Source organism: Stomoxys calcitrans, chromosome 3 (genome assembly GCF_963082655.1).
Source record: "Stomoxys calcitrans chromosome 3, idStoCalc2.1, whole genome shotgun sequence".
In the NCBI taxonomy this organism is placed as follows: domain Eukaryota; kingdom Metazoa; phylum Arthropoda; class Insecta; order Diptera; family Muscidae; genus Stomoxys; species Stomoxys calcitrans.
This window is the reverse complement of record NC_081554.1, coordinates 17,496,501-17,513,703: the sequence shown is the minus strand read 5'-3', so window position 1 is coordinate 17,513,703 and position 17,203 is coordinate 17,496,501. Positions and strand designations below refer to the sequence as shown.

General features: G+C 39.7%; 1 protein-coding gene across 3 annotated transcripts in view; it reads left to right on the top strand.

The window, feature by feature from the left end:
- Window positions 1-17,203, top strand: part of LOC106087239 (uncharacterized) — a 234,670-nt gene that overhangs the window by 93,985 nt on the left and 123,482 nt on the right. For all 3 annotated transcript variants that reach the window (XM_059364579.1, XM_059364580.1, XM_059364578.1), the window contains one exon: window positions 11,320-11,850. In XM_059364579.1, coding sequence (XP_059220562.1) covers window positions 11,334-11,850 — 517 coding nt within the window. In that variant the 5' untranslated portion in view covers window positions 11,320-11,333. The remainder of the gene's footprint in view (window positions 1-11,319; window positions 11,851-17,203) is intronic.

Genomic DNA, 17,203 nt, shown 5'->3' with positions numbered 1-17,203 from the left:
TCGTCGAAGTTGTCAATTGTCAAGTTACCATGAATGATGTATGAGTATGAGTATGACATTTGTCGATTTGGGCGGAAATGTTTTGTTCCAAATAACTCTATGCCTGAAATAAGGCCCCAAATTTGGAAATGACAAAAAGCTCCAAACTTAATTTTTTGGGGTTTCATTTCGTTTTTTTTTTTTTTTAATAAAACAGCGAGCAGCACATTTCGAAAGATTTGCCGGTCATTAGTCAGTGGCTTACTTTTGGGGCCTTATTTAATTTTAGTTTTGGGTGAGTATGAGTATGACATTTGTCGGTTTGGGTGAAAATGGTTTGTTCCAAATAACTCCATACCTGAAATAAGACCCCAAATTTGGAAATGACAATGAGCGTCAAACTTAATTTTTGGGGCTTCATTTCGTTTAAGAAAACAGCGAGCAGCACATTTCGAAAGATTTGCCGGTCATTAGTCGGTGGCTTATTTTTGGGGCCTTATTTAATTTTAGTTTTGGGTATTTTTTCATTCCGTTGGGGCTTTATTTCATTTATACTTTTGAGGTCGTATTTCACTATGAAATAAAGACCCATTTTTTTAGTTTTCTTTTTTTTAATTTTCAGTTTGGGCCTGTTTTATAATGGGGCCTTATTTCATATCCCCTTTTATAATGAACAAGGGTGATAAATCTATCCATGATGGTGGGTATCGAAAGCATGACCGAACTTATTATTTTAATATTTTTCTTCTGTTTTTGTTTAATTTTTTAATTTTTTACATTTAAATTTTATAATTTTTTTTTTGTAATTTTCCACAAAACATTTTTGTAATTTTAAACTACAAAACTTGAAAAAATATTGTTTAAGTTGTAAAAGAGTTGTCAAAACAGTTAAAACTGGTAAAATTTTTGTTTGGTTCTAAATCCTAAATTATTTCTAATTTGCTATAAGGCAACCCATTCATAAATATGTGAGAAGTTTCCTTTCTATTACATAATGTAAAAAATGGTTTCTCTAAGGGAAATATGGTTTTATGTTATCTAATCACACACTCCAGTTTATTTTTAAGCCTTTTATTAATCTTTAAGCTCTTTTTGGAATGTTTTTATTTTATTGTCTCAATTTTGCTTTAATTCCTCAATCCTCTGTATAAACGTTTGGGCTTTGAATCTTCCTCTTATACAATTTACTATTCCTACCTCTTTTTGGGGGGGTATTTTAAGTCTGAAAAACTAAACTTTCACATTTTATTAGATTTCCTTTTTTCATGCGTACATGTTTAGATTTTTTAAGGATACCAACAGAACAAAAGGGATAAATGAATAAGCCTTAGGGGACTATTTGAACAAAAACTTGGCAAAACCCAATCGATGTTAGAAATTCTAAAGCTACTATAGCATGTACAACCCTTTCCTTCTGAGCTGTAGTAGTTAAAGAAAACTTTGTGAATTATTTAGAAAAAGAGCACAACAAATTTACTCAATAAAAATGGAGAAAATTTATTAACAATATTCTTAGAAAATACAAATAAAACAAATCAAGGGAAGACTTATTTTCTTTAGGTTTTTAAGTATTCATATCTAATACCCATGTGGGTATTGAACATTTTTAGGAATTGCCAGAGAATAAGGTAATTGACTTATGGTTAAGAAGCTTGGCAGCTTTGGGAGACTGTCATTTGATAGAGCTGGCAAACTATCGATAATTGCAGCATTCGATATTTTCAATATTTTTAATAATAAATGTCGATAGTATCGATATTATGGCTAATTTTCCAGCACCTATATATCAAACGAAAATGGGAAGTAAAAATCAGGAGATCGATATATACAGAAGCAAATTTAATAAGTCAATGGGAAGTGAAGAGAGAAATCGTTGTACAAAATTTTATCACAATCGGATAAGAAATGCGCCCTCTATAGGCGCAATGTATGCGCCCTCTATAGGCGCAATGTATGTGTCCTATATAGGCGCACTGTAAGCGTCCTCTATAGGCGCAATGTATCTCATAGAGTACATTCAGTGTCGGATAGCTAGTTTAGGTTACATTAGGTTGAGTGGTTTGCTCACCAAAAGTGAGTTCATTCGGAGGCCAGCTTAGGCCATTGTGGTACTCTAGAAAGAGAGGGAAAAGGAAAACAGATGTGAGACCTCGGACCAAAGGTTATAGACGAATAAAAGAAAAACAGGAAGAATGGAAAACCCGAGCGGGGGTGCAGAACGTTTATGGCCCATAAGAACGCTAATGGTACCCCCATCGGAACCATCCTTTGTTTCTCATAGTAGTTCTCATAGTTTTCCGGGGGCGAGTTACTGGCCCGGCGCCCCAACCGCATGGGTTTTGTGGGATTGCACATGTATCCCTCGTTGTGGCAAGCCGATTGCTCCAAGATCCGACGCTCACCTTCAGCCGCCCCTAACCTGGGAACAGACGCTGATGTTGGCCATTGGTTATTTGAAGGCGCCAATAACTCGCCTTGTCATCTCAAGTATCATTGGCACTCAGTATTTAATTAAGAGCCAGTGCCACCTGACTCCTCACTGAGACTTTGCCCTCGAAATTCGCTGACTGCCCGCGGCCGCATTTGCAGCTACTCCGCACAAAAACGGAGCTTTCCACCATCCGCCACTTGTGGACGCGCCCGGTAGCTTTCAGCTAAGCTTCCCGTGGTAACGATGTACACCACACAAGTCGGAGCTCAAAGTTCCAGCCTGTGTGGTGTTCATAGTTATCTCGTATCGGACGGGATCGGAACCATCCTGTTCCGTCAATAAATCTGAGGAGATCTACCAAAGGTATGTTCGTAAGTTCTCCCAGATCGCAGAAGAAACGGTTCCCCAGAAAGGAGAGTCTACGTCCCTGCAGACCCGTGCTCAATAGCCTCCTCTTCATCCTCATCGAGGCAACTCCTGCAGAAGTCTTTGTGCGGTTTTCCCATGCGCGCAGCCATGCGGCCTATGACATAGCGCCCGGTTATGACCCTTGCTAACAAACTAATCGACCTCTTATCGAACTACAGCAACTCCCTCGTCCTCCTCCGGTCGATGACAGGCCAGAGCGGCTTTGCAGTCAGGCAACCATCCACCGAGTTCCATCTCGCCACCGACGCCGCCCTGGCCATACCTCTACTGTGTTCAGTAGCTCGACAAATGACACGTAGGCGAGACCGGTGGCTGGTCCGCCCGGCGCAGATGAACCCCTCCTGGCGCACTCGTCCGCCCTCTTATTTCCTGGAATCCCCTCATTTCCAGGAATCCCCTCATTTCTTGGAATCCCCTCATTTCCAGGAACCCATGTCAGCTTCACATCGTGGACCCGTAGCCAAACCAGGGATTCCAAACAATTCCCCACGCATTTCGACCTCACCATCCTCGATCTCAAGGCCTTGAGCGCTGCCATACTGTCCACATAAATCTTGAGTTTTGAGGGAGGTAAAACCCTAACCACAATTTCTCTTGCAGTTACTGTAATGGCACAGACCTCTACCTGAAAGACCGTACACTCGTCCGGGTGTCTGAGAGACATACCGATATTGAATCCGTCACAGTAGACCCCTAATCCAGTTCCTGACTCCATCTTAAAGCCATCAGTGTAGATCGAGGTCTCATTCTCATCAAGTACAGTATTCGCTCTCCATTCATTCCTCCCAGTTCGAGACTTTGATAAAAACTGGCTAGAACCTTTTTTACCACCTTGTCTCACTCATTAAGCTGCTTGTGGTGATTTGTTTGAAAAAGCCTTTCAACACTTACATTTATCCTGCTGCCTGTTAGCATACAAATCTCCATACTGGTTCTAACCTATAACCAAATTTATTCCCTTACCTCTCTAATGAGGACGTTTTGTCCTAAATGATGTAGAATATGTGGAATGTCGATATTGTCCAACGATACTGTTGGTCTTCTTTTTATTTTATAAATTTGTGTCCATAAAACTTGGTCCTTATATCATTCAAGGATATTTTCAATATCAACTCCCCCGCGTATGCTAATGAAGCTCTTGGCATGTGCAACCAATAATTGAAATAAAATATCCCCAGAAAATTTGTGAACGAACAACCGACAATCATGAAAACAGCTCAGAGGAGAGAGCGAGAGAGAGAAGCAGTCACCATCAACCGACATTATCATATTGAAAAACTTTCCATAATGAGGTATCAAATTTTTGGTTGAATAGAGGAGGGCGGAGTGCTGGGTGGAAAAGTCCAAAAATAATATTTGGTCATTGTGGAGCCACAACTCAATGGGCAAAACTGCCATGTTTGTGTGTGTGTGTGTGTTTGCAATTTGATGGCAGGGCAAGTATATCTTTCGTAGTACCATCATAATATCATGGAAATTTAATTTATAAGGGTTTTTTTTTGTTTGCTGGCTGCTTTTCGTTACGTTTTCTTAGAAGTTCGGTAAACAAATTGCATTCTGGGAAGAAATTTTCTTAGTAACTTCATTATACTAACTCACTGGCCCAACGTCTGTCTAAAGAACACCAGCGGAGCTGAGTGGTGGCCAGGCAACAGCGTAAAGATTTTGTCTTCTAAAGAGAGAGGGAGAGACGAGCAGCAGGTTGGACAAATGAAAAACATCTTCAAAGGGAAGCTTAATAAATGCAATTTCCCCTTCTTTGTTATGAAATCACTCCTTGCTTTAGTAACCCAGCTTTTGAGAAGTATCGGTGGCAGCAGCTTCATCATCATTGCAAATAAAAGCGATTTAGCAGCAGCAAAGGACGATGGGAAGCGAATAAAGGATACAGCATCCTTAAAAGCGAAATATTTTGCGTAAAGAAACAATGCAAACACTGCCATATCATGGCAAAGGGGCAAGAGTTGCTCTGACTTTCACTTATGATAGTGAGTTTGTTACCATCGACTTTGGGGGGGGGGGGGGGGGGGTGGCAGGCAACTAAAAATTTTGGTGAAATGTTCATAAGAGGTGGCGTTCATAAAAAAATGCGTTTACTTTTTTTCGTTTTCCTTGTAAACTTCCGTTTGAATTTCGTAACGGAAGCAAGAAAATACATATCCTTATACAGTCGCATCATCATCATCATCATCGTCATCATAAACATGAGAGGGAGTTTACAAATGGAAGGGAAATTGAAACGTATTTGCCATTTAGTTGACAATTTGTAATTCTCTTTGCTGAATGCATTTCATAACTAGTTTTTGTTCATTTATGGCACTTTTCCTTTTAAACACAAATGAAATATGAGCAGCAAAGTGAATTGAAAAGCAAAATTCATGATTTAAACTTACTAAAGGTTGGGAAATTATCCCTAAGGTGAAGTTAGAGGTATGGATTTTGAAAAAAGCTGGATTTTTTAAATTAAGCTACTGAAGGGAAATTTAAAAAATAAAGGTAATGACAAGTTTTCATACGTGGCAATCTCCTGAGAGTGGGGCGGGAGGGTTTATCCATTTGTCATTACGTGTACAACGCATTGAAATATCTAACTCTGACCCTTAAAGGGATATGTATTCTTGAAAAGTCTAAGAACTTTATGCAATGTTCGTCTGTCCGTCCTTCTGTTGGAATCACGCTACCGTCCTTTAAAATGAAGATGTTCAGCTGAAATTTAGCACAGATCATTTTTTTCCCACAGGCAAGTTAAGTTCGGATATGGCATACACTGGTGGCCACCATGGCACAGAGCTTAGCATGTCCGCCTATGATGCCGAACGCCTGGGTTCAAGTTCCGGCATGAACATCAGAAAATTTTTCAGCGTTAGTTATCCCCTTGCTAATGCTGGCTACATATGTGAGGTATCCCGACATGTTACAACTTCTCTAATAAGTGGTGTCGGCATGCCGTTCGGACTCGCCTATAAACAGAAGGACCCTCATCATTGAGCTTAAATTTTGAATCGTACTGCACTCATTGATTTGAGAGAAGTATCGCTTTTTCCTCAATGGAATGTTCATGGGAAATTTAGTATATATTGGACTATATCTTGATATAGTCCCCATCCCCACCGTAGAGTCAAGGTTACCATATCCGCCTATGATGCCGAACCCCTAGGTTCAAATCCCGGCATGATCCCCTTGCTAATGCAGCTAACATTTGTGAGGTATGCTGGCATGTTAAAAATGTTCTAGCAAGGGGTTTTGGCATGCCGTTTGGATGATATGGACTTGAAAAAGGAGGCCCTTTATCATTGATCTTAAACTTTAATCGGACTGCACTCATTGATATGAGAGAAGTAACCCCTGTTTCTCAAGGGAAATTAAGTGTATACCGGACTATATTTACATATAGTTCCCATATAGGATGATCTGCCGATTAAAAGTGTTGAAGATATGAAATACGCATTTATTAACCGATTTAGCTGAAATCGGTTAATAAATGCAACAGTGAGTTGCGTTAGGCCTCTCGACATCCTTGGCGATTGTGGTCCAGATTGAACCATATTTCGATACAGCTGCCATATATACCGATCTCCCAATTTGAAGATTTGGGTCCATAAAACGAACAGTTTTTTCCAGATTTCTCTGAAATTTGTCACAATGGCTTCCCTTGTTTGGTATGGCCCCCATATATAACGATCTGCCAATTTAGGAACCTGGGTTCATAATTTTGCTGAAATTTATCACAGAATGTTGAGTTGAGGCTCCTGTTAAACTTATTGAAGTGATTATATTCCGAATCGGCCTTTGTTTGCGTATGGTCCCCATATAAACCGATCTCCTGATTTAAGGTCTGGGACCCATTACAGCCATATTTATTATTAAGCTGTGTTAGGCTCTTCGACATCTTTGCCGAATATTGTACAGATCGGATGATATTTTGATATAGTGTCAAAATTTCCAACTTAAGGGCTTGAGCCTATAAAAGGTGCTTTTGTTACCCCATTTCTCTGAAATTTGCCACAGTGAGTTGCTTTAGTACCCTCAAAATCCTTGTTGAGTATGATACAGACGGGTCCATATTTTGCTATAGCTCCCATATATACCGACCTACGTAGTTAGGAACTTGGGCTAATAAAATTCGTATTTATTACCATATTTAGCTGAAATTTAGCACAGTTATTTGCGGTATAACCCTTGACATTCTTGCCGAGTATGGTCTCATTCGGAACATATTTGGATATAGCTGCCAGATACACCGATTTGGAGTCTAGAGCCCTTTTATCACCAGATTTTGTTGAAATTTGACACAGTGAGTTGTGCTAGAGCCCTCAATATCCTTGTTGAGTATAGTTCAGGTCGGACCATATTTGGATGAAACGCACATTTATTGCACGACTTCTCTGTAATTTGCCACAGTGAGTTGGATTAGGCCCTTCGACATCCTTGCTGAGTATGGTCTCGATAGTACCATATTTGGACATTGGTGTTATATATACCGATCTCCCATTAAAGACACTTTAATTGCCCGATTTCGCTGAAATTTGGTCAAGTGAGATACGTTCGGCCAGTCAATGTTCTTGCCAAACATAGTACAGATGGGACCTTATTTTTATATACACCTATGGACTTGGTAAACAATAAAAGTATGCAAGGTTAATGCGTTTTCATTATACATCTCACCATAGGATGTGGGTATACTAACTTCGTCATTCAGTTTGTAACATCTCGAAATATTCGTCTAAGACCCCATAGAGCATATTTAATCAATCAAGTTATGATATTTAAAGTCGATCTAGCCATGTCCGTCTGTCTGTCCGTTCATCTGTCTGTCTGTCCGACTGTAAGTCCGTCGTTCTGTCCGTCTGTCTGTCCGTTCATCTGTCTGCCCGACTGTATGTCCGTCGGTCTGTCCGTCTGTCTGTCAGTCCGTCCGTCTGACTCGGTTTATAGCCTGGAACACATCCCATATAAACCGATCTCCCTATTTTACTTCTTGAGCCCTTAAAGGGCGAAATTCTTATTCGAATTGGCTGAAATTTTACACAATGACTTCTACTACGGTCTCCGACATTTAATTCAATGATGGTCCAAATCCCATACCGGGAAAATATCTCGACAAATGGGATTCATGGTGGAGGGTATATAAGATTCGGCCCGGCCAAACTTAGCACGCTTTTACTTGTTTGTTTTTGGTATGCTTCTAAATATGGGAACTTTAAGTCATGGAATTGAAAGTAATCGAGCGATTTCCGTGTGTATGTCTGTCTCTCTCTCAGTTTGTCCGTCGGTCCTTGTGACTATCTCTCTCTCTGTCTGTCCATCTTTCAGCCTGTCCGTCTTTCAGTCTTTCCGTCTTTTAGACTGTCTGTCTCTTTGGCTGCTTCTCTGTCTGTCCGTCCATCTTTCGGCCTGTGTGTCTGCTTTTCTGTCCGTCCGTCTTTCAGTTTGTCGGTCTGTCTGTCTATCCGTCTATCTGTCTGTCCGTGTATTTAGGTTATTTTTTTCAAAAAGAGGGTGCGAATATTAATTCGCCCCATATCACTATGGACATACACATTGGCTTATTATGCGCCGTCAATACTAAGAAGTAACCAGAAAAAATGAATGTCGGGAATTCAATGCAGCTAACAAAATCCCTAATTGTGTTAATTTCTCTTCCGAGATGAGCTTAATGATCGAAACTTTTATACAATGGAAAAATTAAAGCCACAGGAGATACACTACACCAACCATGATTTGACGCTAACTAATCAATCCTGACACTTTGCCCCTTTTGGTTGGAGTGTTGTATGCATTTCATAGAGGTTCTTCCGCTATTTCTTCGACATAAATGCAACCTACCAATGTGCGACCTTTGAAGCCCCCACAACTAAAGATTTCTAATGATGGTCCCCCTCCTTACCAAGATGTTGAAACGCTTCAAATCATGGTTGGTGTAGTGTATCTCCTGGAGCTTTTATTTTTCTATGGTATAAAATTTTCGATCATTAAGCTCATCTCGAAAGAGAAATTAAAACATAATTGGAAAAATGACTTCGCCCTAACGGGCAAATACAATTAGAAAAAAATCCCTCATTGTTCTCCATTCCACTCCCCTAAGTGGGTTCAAGATTGGTATTGTGACCCCACCTGTGTTTCTTAGCCGCGAAAGCCAGGCAACGCTCCTCTCAATGTCTCATCATCTTTCCCACATTCTGTCACTTGCCGCAATTATTCGGCATAAGTGAGCTAGTAGTCCTATATGTCCCGTTATGATATCGAAAGGTATAGTAGCCTCCTTCTTACTGCCCTTCAGTAATAGCCATCCAGACCCAGATCCCTCTGGACGCACCCCATCATAGTCGCAGAGTTCCTGGATCTGGACATTTTACAAAATTATGCAGACGACAGATAGAACACAACACAACATACTGCTACAACAACAACAGCCTTGTATTCTCACGATCCGGGGTTTCTCTATAGGATTTTTGTCGTTTTACCAACCATTTCGAAGTTCCACATAGGTTTTTATCGTCCACGCCCTAAATTTGTAATGCGTCGACCCGAAGGGCCTTGGATTAACCATGGTTATTGACCTTCACGGCCAAATCATCTGCTCTTTCACTCCCCCTTGCGGATGCGGATCGTGCCAAACTCACAGAAGCTGTGAATCTCCTTCTTACACTCTGTTCGTGACCTTACCGCCCTGGTTGATACTGCACTAATGAACAGTTGGCAAAATTACCCATGAACATCCAATTTAGTGACGGGGACAAACTTCCCACTGATTAATGAGTGCTGTCCGATTCAAATTTAAGCTAAATAAAAAGGGGCCTCCTTTTTATAGCCGAGCCCGAACCGCGAGCCGCAGTGCAACAACTCTTTGTAAAAAAGTGTTTATGATGGCTGTCATACCAAATGATACAGTACCTCACAAATGGCGCCAGAATTAGAAGAGCATAACCACCGCTGAAAGTTTTTTCCGATGTTCTTGCCAGAATTCGAACCTAGGCGTTCAGCGTCATAGGCGGACATACTAAACTCGGTGGCCTTCAGTGGTCTCTGATGGCCAGTTTACTGTCCCTAAAGATCGTGACACTCCACATCCTCGAAATAATGCCTTACCACCCCATGCATTCCGGGATTGACCGGTTCTAGGCCTGCAGGAACGTATTATTGTTAGGCAGTCGGAACAAATCTCCGTCCCTGGTATCTCAATGAAGACCCCAGACCCACTCTGTCCCACAGCTTTGATCTATGTGAGAAGTATGAACTTCCAGGTGGGAATATCAGAGCTCCATCAAAATAAGAATTTGCAGCAGGTAGCAGTGCTTTGCTCTCCAAGAGTCGTTTTGGGTAGCCGAAACATCTTCAATTTCTTCCAGGTGCCTCGATTATACCACTAGGGTGTGACCTGCTTCTATCTTCTATCCATACTTAGTGATGGACAAGCGCTCAATAAAGACCCAAGAAATATCCACATAATTACCCAGTAAATTCCCAATAAATACCCATTGTATGGGAATTTATTGGGTAGATGCCCATCTCTACTCATTCCCCCTTGGCCTTAAGTATTATAGCTGTAGCAGCCACTACAGCTGTAAGACTTAAGGCCCAGGGGGTCATATTTCATTTGTATGTCTAAAGTACGGATATGTGGAACAGTTTACGATGCCTTAGTGGGAGTGTTCCTAATCGGCAACCTATGTCAAGACAATATGTTCTCGGAATCTTTTGCATTGTCCATCGCAATCCACCAAACTACTAAGGCGTAAGTAAGTATTGTTCTATTCAAGCTCTTGTAAAGCCAGGGGACTTATTACTCGTATTCAGGCCGCATTTCGAGCCTATGACCCGTCGACATAGTGCCCAACATCTTTGAGCCCTCTCGGTACGATTCTGATGTGACACTTGCAGTTCAGTGTACTGTTCAAGATAACTCCGAAGTATTTGATTTTGTCGAATATCGAAATCGTTTTGATGGTATGTCAAACTGGCCCACCTTCGTCTTTCTCATAAACAGGGAGATGTCAGTCTTCCCTGGGTCTAGCCCTGTACGTCTATGTAGATCATGATATCATCCGAATGAACAATGCTATCCGAACGAAAATACTCCAGGATGCTTTGAATTGAGAAAAGGGCCCAAATCATATTCAGATATGGCTCCCATATAAACCCATCCCCCGATTTAACTGCTCAAACCCTAAGAACTCACAATTCTTAGCCACTTTTACTGAAGAATATCGTAGTTGATGATTTTTTCCTTTGTTTCTCTTTCGAGACGAGCTATTTGATTGTTTTCCTTATTTCTTCAAAGAGAAAAAAAAACTTTCAAATTTAATCACCCAAAATTCTTATCCTTTATACTTTCCCTAACCCCATTAAATCAGCCTTTCCTTTGAGTAACTCTTTTTTTTTCCTTCTATAATATTTATTAGCCTTGTGCCTAATTAGCTTTTGGCTCTTTATTAGAAATTATGAAAATAACATTAATTTCGTTTTTGCTCTGATTTCAGGTGGGCCAATTATCATGGCTAGCAATGCGCTACAGCGATTACGATCACAACAACAACTGGTACCAGAATCCGGCTATGCAAGTAATGAGACGGCCAGCGACAATGAATTAAGGAGCCCCAAAAGACCACAACAAATTTCAAGCGAAATTCCACTTAAATCAAGTCGCTTGAGTTTGTCGGAGCCCCCACAACGCCAGCAACACCACCAAAAATCAACCAATACCCACAAGCAACAACAGCAACAACAATCCCATTACCATCGCCATCGCCATAGCCATCATAATCATCAGCAATTGCTGAGTCGTCCTTCGCTGCTATTGCCCAAGGTGGCTAAAACTTATCGTAGCAAAGTTTGTGGTGGCACAACGTCGTCATCGTCGTCGTCGTACTCAAAGTTCAGCAAAATTTTGAAGGGTCCTTCTCCGTTTCTGCGTCGTTTGGGCTTTGATTCGTCAATAGCGATTTGGTTGCAAGTTTTATTATTCGCCGTTTTCTGTCTTAACGATGTGGCTAACGGCGAAGGAAATGTTGGTAAGTTTTTTCTCCATTTTTTCTTTGCCATTTTACATTTTACTCTCCGGGCTGAACATTTATTTGAAGCAAAGTTGAGTCTCAAAACAGCCAAAAACTATTTATAATAGACAAAAGTCAAAGATTCCTTTTGTTTAAAGATGCAAATGTTTCTTTTAGTTTTTTTCCCCCCTTCATCTTTTAGTTGGGAAACTAAGAAAAATGTAGCGTATGGTGGTTTTCAGATGGAGGCTGTTATAAATGACAGTTTTATTTTAGTTCAAAAGATCTTTTGGCAGAGAAATATGTGTCAAAATATTTGTCTTTACCAGGACAGGCCTTTAAATTTGGAAAAATTTTGTTAAGACATATTCATTTGGTTAGTGCGAGAATGTCTCATTTTAAGTGTGAGGGGAAATATTTTAATAACGTTGTATTACAAATAGGAAACAACTTTAAGCTTGGGAGATTTTTTGAAGGTGGGGGTAAACTGACTTCGTCATTCCCTTTGCAATACCTCGAAGTATTCGTCTTAGACCCCTTAAGTATATATATTTTTGATCGTCATGACATTTTAAATCATTTTATATCCGTCCGTTTCTCTGTCTTTCTGTCGAAGGCACTCAAACTTTCGAAGAATTAGAATTTTGCACAAATACTTCCTTTTTGAGTAGGTCGGTTGGGATTGTAAATGGGTCAAATCGGTCTATGTTTTAATATAGCTGCCATATAACCCGATGTCTGATTTAAACTTCTGGAGCCTCTAGAGGGCGGAGATTTGGTTGAAATTTAATATGAGGTGTTTGGTTGTAAGTTCCAACCAGGGATGCGGAGTCAGAATCTTGGAGTCGAGCAGTTTTCCCTAGAGTCGGAGTTGAAAAAATTACCTCGACTCCGACTCAGGACAAAATATAAAAAAATGTTTCAACGAAAAAAAAAGTATTGGGTTCCCCAAAAAGTAATTGCGGATTTTTTAAAAGAAAGTAAATGCATTTTTAATAAAATTTAGAATGAACTTTAATCAAATATACCTTTTTTACACTTTTTTTCTAAAGCAAGCTAAAAGTAACATCTGATAACTGACAGAAGAAAGAATGCAATTACAGAGTCACAAGCTGTAAAAAAATTTGTCAACGCTGACTATATGAAAAATCCGCAATTACTTTTTGGGCAACCCAATATATTAAAAAAAGAATTTTATTAAAATATTATCTTTAAAAATATCTATTTGAAATTTTGTCTTTAGAGAAAATTTAAACGAAATTTTGTCTTTAGAAAAAAATTTGATCGACATTTTTTCTTAAGAGAAATTTTGATCAAAATTTTGTCCTTAGAAAAAATGTTTTTGGAAGTTTGTCTTTAAAAATATTTCATAGAAATTTGTCTTTAGAAATTTTGGAATGATATCAATACAATTTTTGTATTTAATAACTTTCATTGAAATTCATTGCCTTTGGTCGTCCCATATACCACCGTGATTGCCTTCAAAAGACTTCTTTGCTGTAGCTTCTGACAACATGACCAAGCTAACGCAACCGTTGTAATTTGATATGATGTGATAATATCGTCGTCATACAGCTCGTGATTGGTCGTTATTCTCCATTAACATAAACTGATCCATATATTTTACGAATAATCTTTCTCTCAAACATTCCAAGCACAGCCTCGTCTGCTTTCACCGGCACCTGTGCCTGGGAACCATATAACAACACGGGTAGTATCAGTGTCGATAAAGAATATTTCGACCTGTTAGAAGCTAAATGACGAGATTTGGCTAAAAAATCCCTTTATAACGCGCACCCCTAGTTCTGTGCCCAGTAACGAGATTTTAAAGTCCGTTTCTGCGGCAAAGGCACCCGGATCCTCTAGCGACCCAAAATTACCTCTTGGAATGGACGTGCTCCCTATTGCTCCCCGTGCTCCTCCTCTTCTTCATCCTAAATTGTGAATAAAAATTAAAATTGCGTTTTCATAATTTACTCCTTAATAGGGTTAAAGGGGGTCTACAATCCTCACGATCCCGTAAGTCCTTCCCGGTTCAAGTTTTTTTGGTTTTCACATATTTGTAATCTACTCGCTTATACCTTACATTGGATACCCATATTGCCTAGGAGTCGGAGTCGAGTCAAAATTGCCTGACTCCGCAGCCCTGGTTCCTGTGGTTCGTAACCAAATATATCAGCCACATAAACAGATTTCAGATATAGACTTTTGAGCCCCTAGAGGGCGCAATTCTTATACTCTTTGGCTGAATTTTCGCAAGAGATTTTATTCTGGCTTCCAGTAACTGTGTCAAGAATTTTCGAAATCGGTTCATAAGCTAATATAGCTGCCACACAAACCGATCTCGGATATTGACTTCTTAAGCCTCTTGAGGGCGCAATTATCAGATTTGGCTGAAATTTTACATGAGGTGTTGTGTTTTGATATCCAAAAACGGTGTCAATTATGGTTTAAATCAGTTCATAGCCTAGTATAGCTGCCATATGAACCGATCTTCAGATTTGACTTCTTAAACCTCTAGAAGTCGCAATCACCAAGCGATTTGGATAAATATTCGTACAAATCCTTTTTTTTTATCCAGAGGCAGGTTAAGTTCCAAGATATCGATTTATATCTTGATATAGCCCCCATATAGACCGATCTGCCGATTTGAGATCTTAGGATCATTAAAACCGCATTTATTTTCCAGTTTGCTGAACTTTGGAATAGCGAGTCTCGGTAGGTTCTTGACATCCCTGTATAATATGGCCCTAACCGGTGCAAATTTGTATATCCATTAAAGGCGAATTTATTAACCGATTTCGCTTTAATGTTGCACAATGAGTTGTCTTAGGCTCCTCGAAATTCGTACTGAGTATGGTCAAGGTCGGGATATATTTTTGTATAGCTGTCATATATTGGGTTGCCCAAAAAGTAATTGCGGATTTTTCATATAGTCGGCGTTGACAAATTTTTTCACAGCTTGTGACTCTGTAATTGCATTCTTTCTTCTGTCAGTTATCAGCTGTTACTTTAAGCTTGCTTTAGAAAAAAAGTGTAAAAAAAAGTATATTTGATTAAAGTTCATTCTAAGTTTTATTAAAAATACATTTACTTTCTTTTAAAAAATCCGCAATTACTTTTTGGGCAACCCAATATTTCAGATCACCCGATCTTGGTACCATGAAAGCAGCGATTATTCCACTATTTCGCTGAAATTCGTCACAAAGAGCTGTGTTACACCATGGTTTCATATGACCCAAATCGGTCAACATTTGGATATAGCTGTAATAGAAACCGATCTCCCGATTTAATGTCTTGGACCCGAAGGCCGATTTTGCTGAAATTTGGCACAGTAATCTACGTTTGGATTTCGAACATACGTGCTCTATGTGGTTCAGGTCAATCAATATATGAATAAAGGGGCCACATATATATACCACCGTAGCGAAGAGTTTAGCATGTCAGCCCATGACGCTGAACGCCTGGGTTCGAATCCTGAAGAGACCATTAACAAAATTTTTAGCGTTGGCTTTCCCCTCCTAATGCTGGCAACATTTGTGAGGTAATATGCCATGTGAAACTTCTCTCCAAAGAGGTGTCGCACTGCGGTACGCCGTTCGGACTCGGCTATAAAAAGGAGGCCCCCTAATCATTGAGCTTAAACTTGAATCGGACTGCACTCATTGATAGGTGAGAAGTTTGCCCCTGTTCCTTAGTGGAATGTTCATGAGCAAAATTTGCATTTTACTTGTTATTAGCGTAGGTCGGTTGGGATTGTAAATGGACCAAACGGGACCATGTTTTGATATAGCTGCCATATAAACCGATATTGGTTCTTGACTTCTTGAGCATCTAGAGGGAGCAATTCTTGTCCGATTTGACACGTGGTGTTTTAGTATCACTTTCAATAACTGAGCTAAGTATGGTTGAAATCGGTCTATAACCTGGTGTAGCTGCCATATAAACCGATTTTGGGTCTGGACACCTTGAGCCACTAGAGGACGCAATTCTCATCCGATTTGGTTGAAATTTCGCATGAGGTGTTTTATTATAACTTCCAACAACTTATCAACAACATTCTTATCCGATTTGGCCGAAATTTTGCACGTGGTGTTTTAGTATCACTTCCAACAACGGTGCTAAATATGATTCAAATCGGTCTATAACCTGGTATAGCTGCCATACAAGCCGATCTTGGGTCTGGACACCTAGAGCCACTAGATGACGCAATTCTCATCCGATTTGGTTGAAATGCATGAGGTGTTTTATTATGACTTCCAACAACTGCGCTAAGTATGGTTCAAATCGGTCCATGTTTTGATATAGCTGCCATATAAACCGATATAAACTGGTATAGCTGTCATATTGTATAATCCGACCTTGAACCTTGAATTCTTGATCCTCTAGATGGCGCAATTCGTATCCGATTTGGCTTTGATGTGACATCCAATAACTGCCATAAATATGGTTCATATCGGTACATAACCTGATATAGCTGCCATATAAACCGATCTTGGATCTTGACTTCTTAAGCCTCTAGAGGCCGTAATTCTTATTCGAATTTGCTGAAATTTTTTACAACGACTTCTCCCATGACCTTCAACATAGGTGTCTAATATGGTCTTAATCGATCTATAGCCTGATATAGCTTCCATATAAACCGATCTCTCGATTATGCTTCTTGAGCCCCTACTTGGCGCAATTCTTATCCGAATAGACTGAAATACTACCCAATGGCCCAATTCACTTATGGTCCGAGTCGGACTATAACTTTATATAGATCCAATAGCATTATTTTTTGGTTGCCTAAAAAAAGATACCGCACAAAGAACTCGACAAATGCGATCCATGGTGGAGGGTATATAAGATTCGACCCGGCCGAACTTAGCACGCTCTTACTTGTTTATTTTAATTAATTGAAACACTTATTACTGTGCAGCAGTACTTTTTGAGTTATTTCATCATAAAGAAGATGATATCGATAGGCTAGTGGATGCGAGAAATACTACCAAACATGAGATCATGAGTTCAATCCTCTGCGGCACCAAAATTATTAAAATTTGTTTGTAAGGGAAATATTTAGTAGAGAGAGTGACAAAGAAAAACCCGAGAGCAGCAGTAAAACGAACGAGTCAAAGCATTATTAGAATTTGTTTTTAAGGGTAATAGTAATAGAGAGAGTGACAGAGAAAAACCCGAGAGCAGCAGTAAAACGAACGAGTCAAAGCAGCGCGAGCCGAACAAAGAAAATAAAAACACCACCACCCGAAGCAAAACAAAGGTGATGGCCTGTTGGATGGTTTTTTTTGTCTTGCTTATGGATATACTGTTGTTGTTGTTATATGTTGGCTTGCAAAAAGTGCCTTTCAACAACAAATTTGTACTTTGG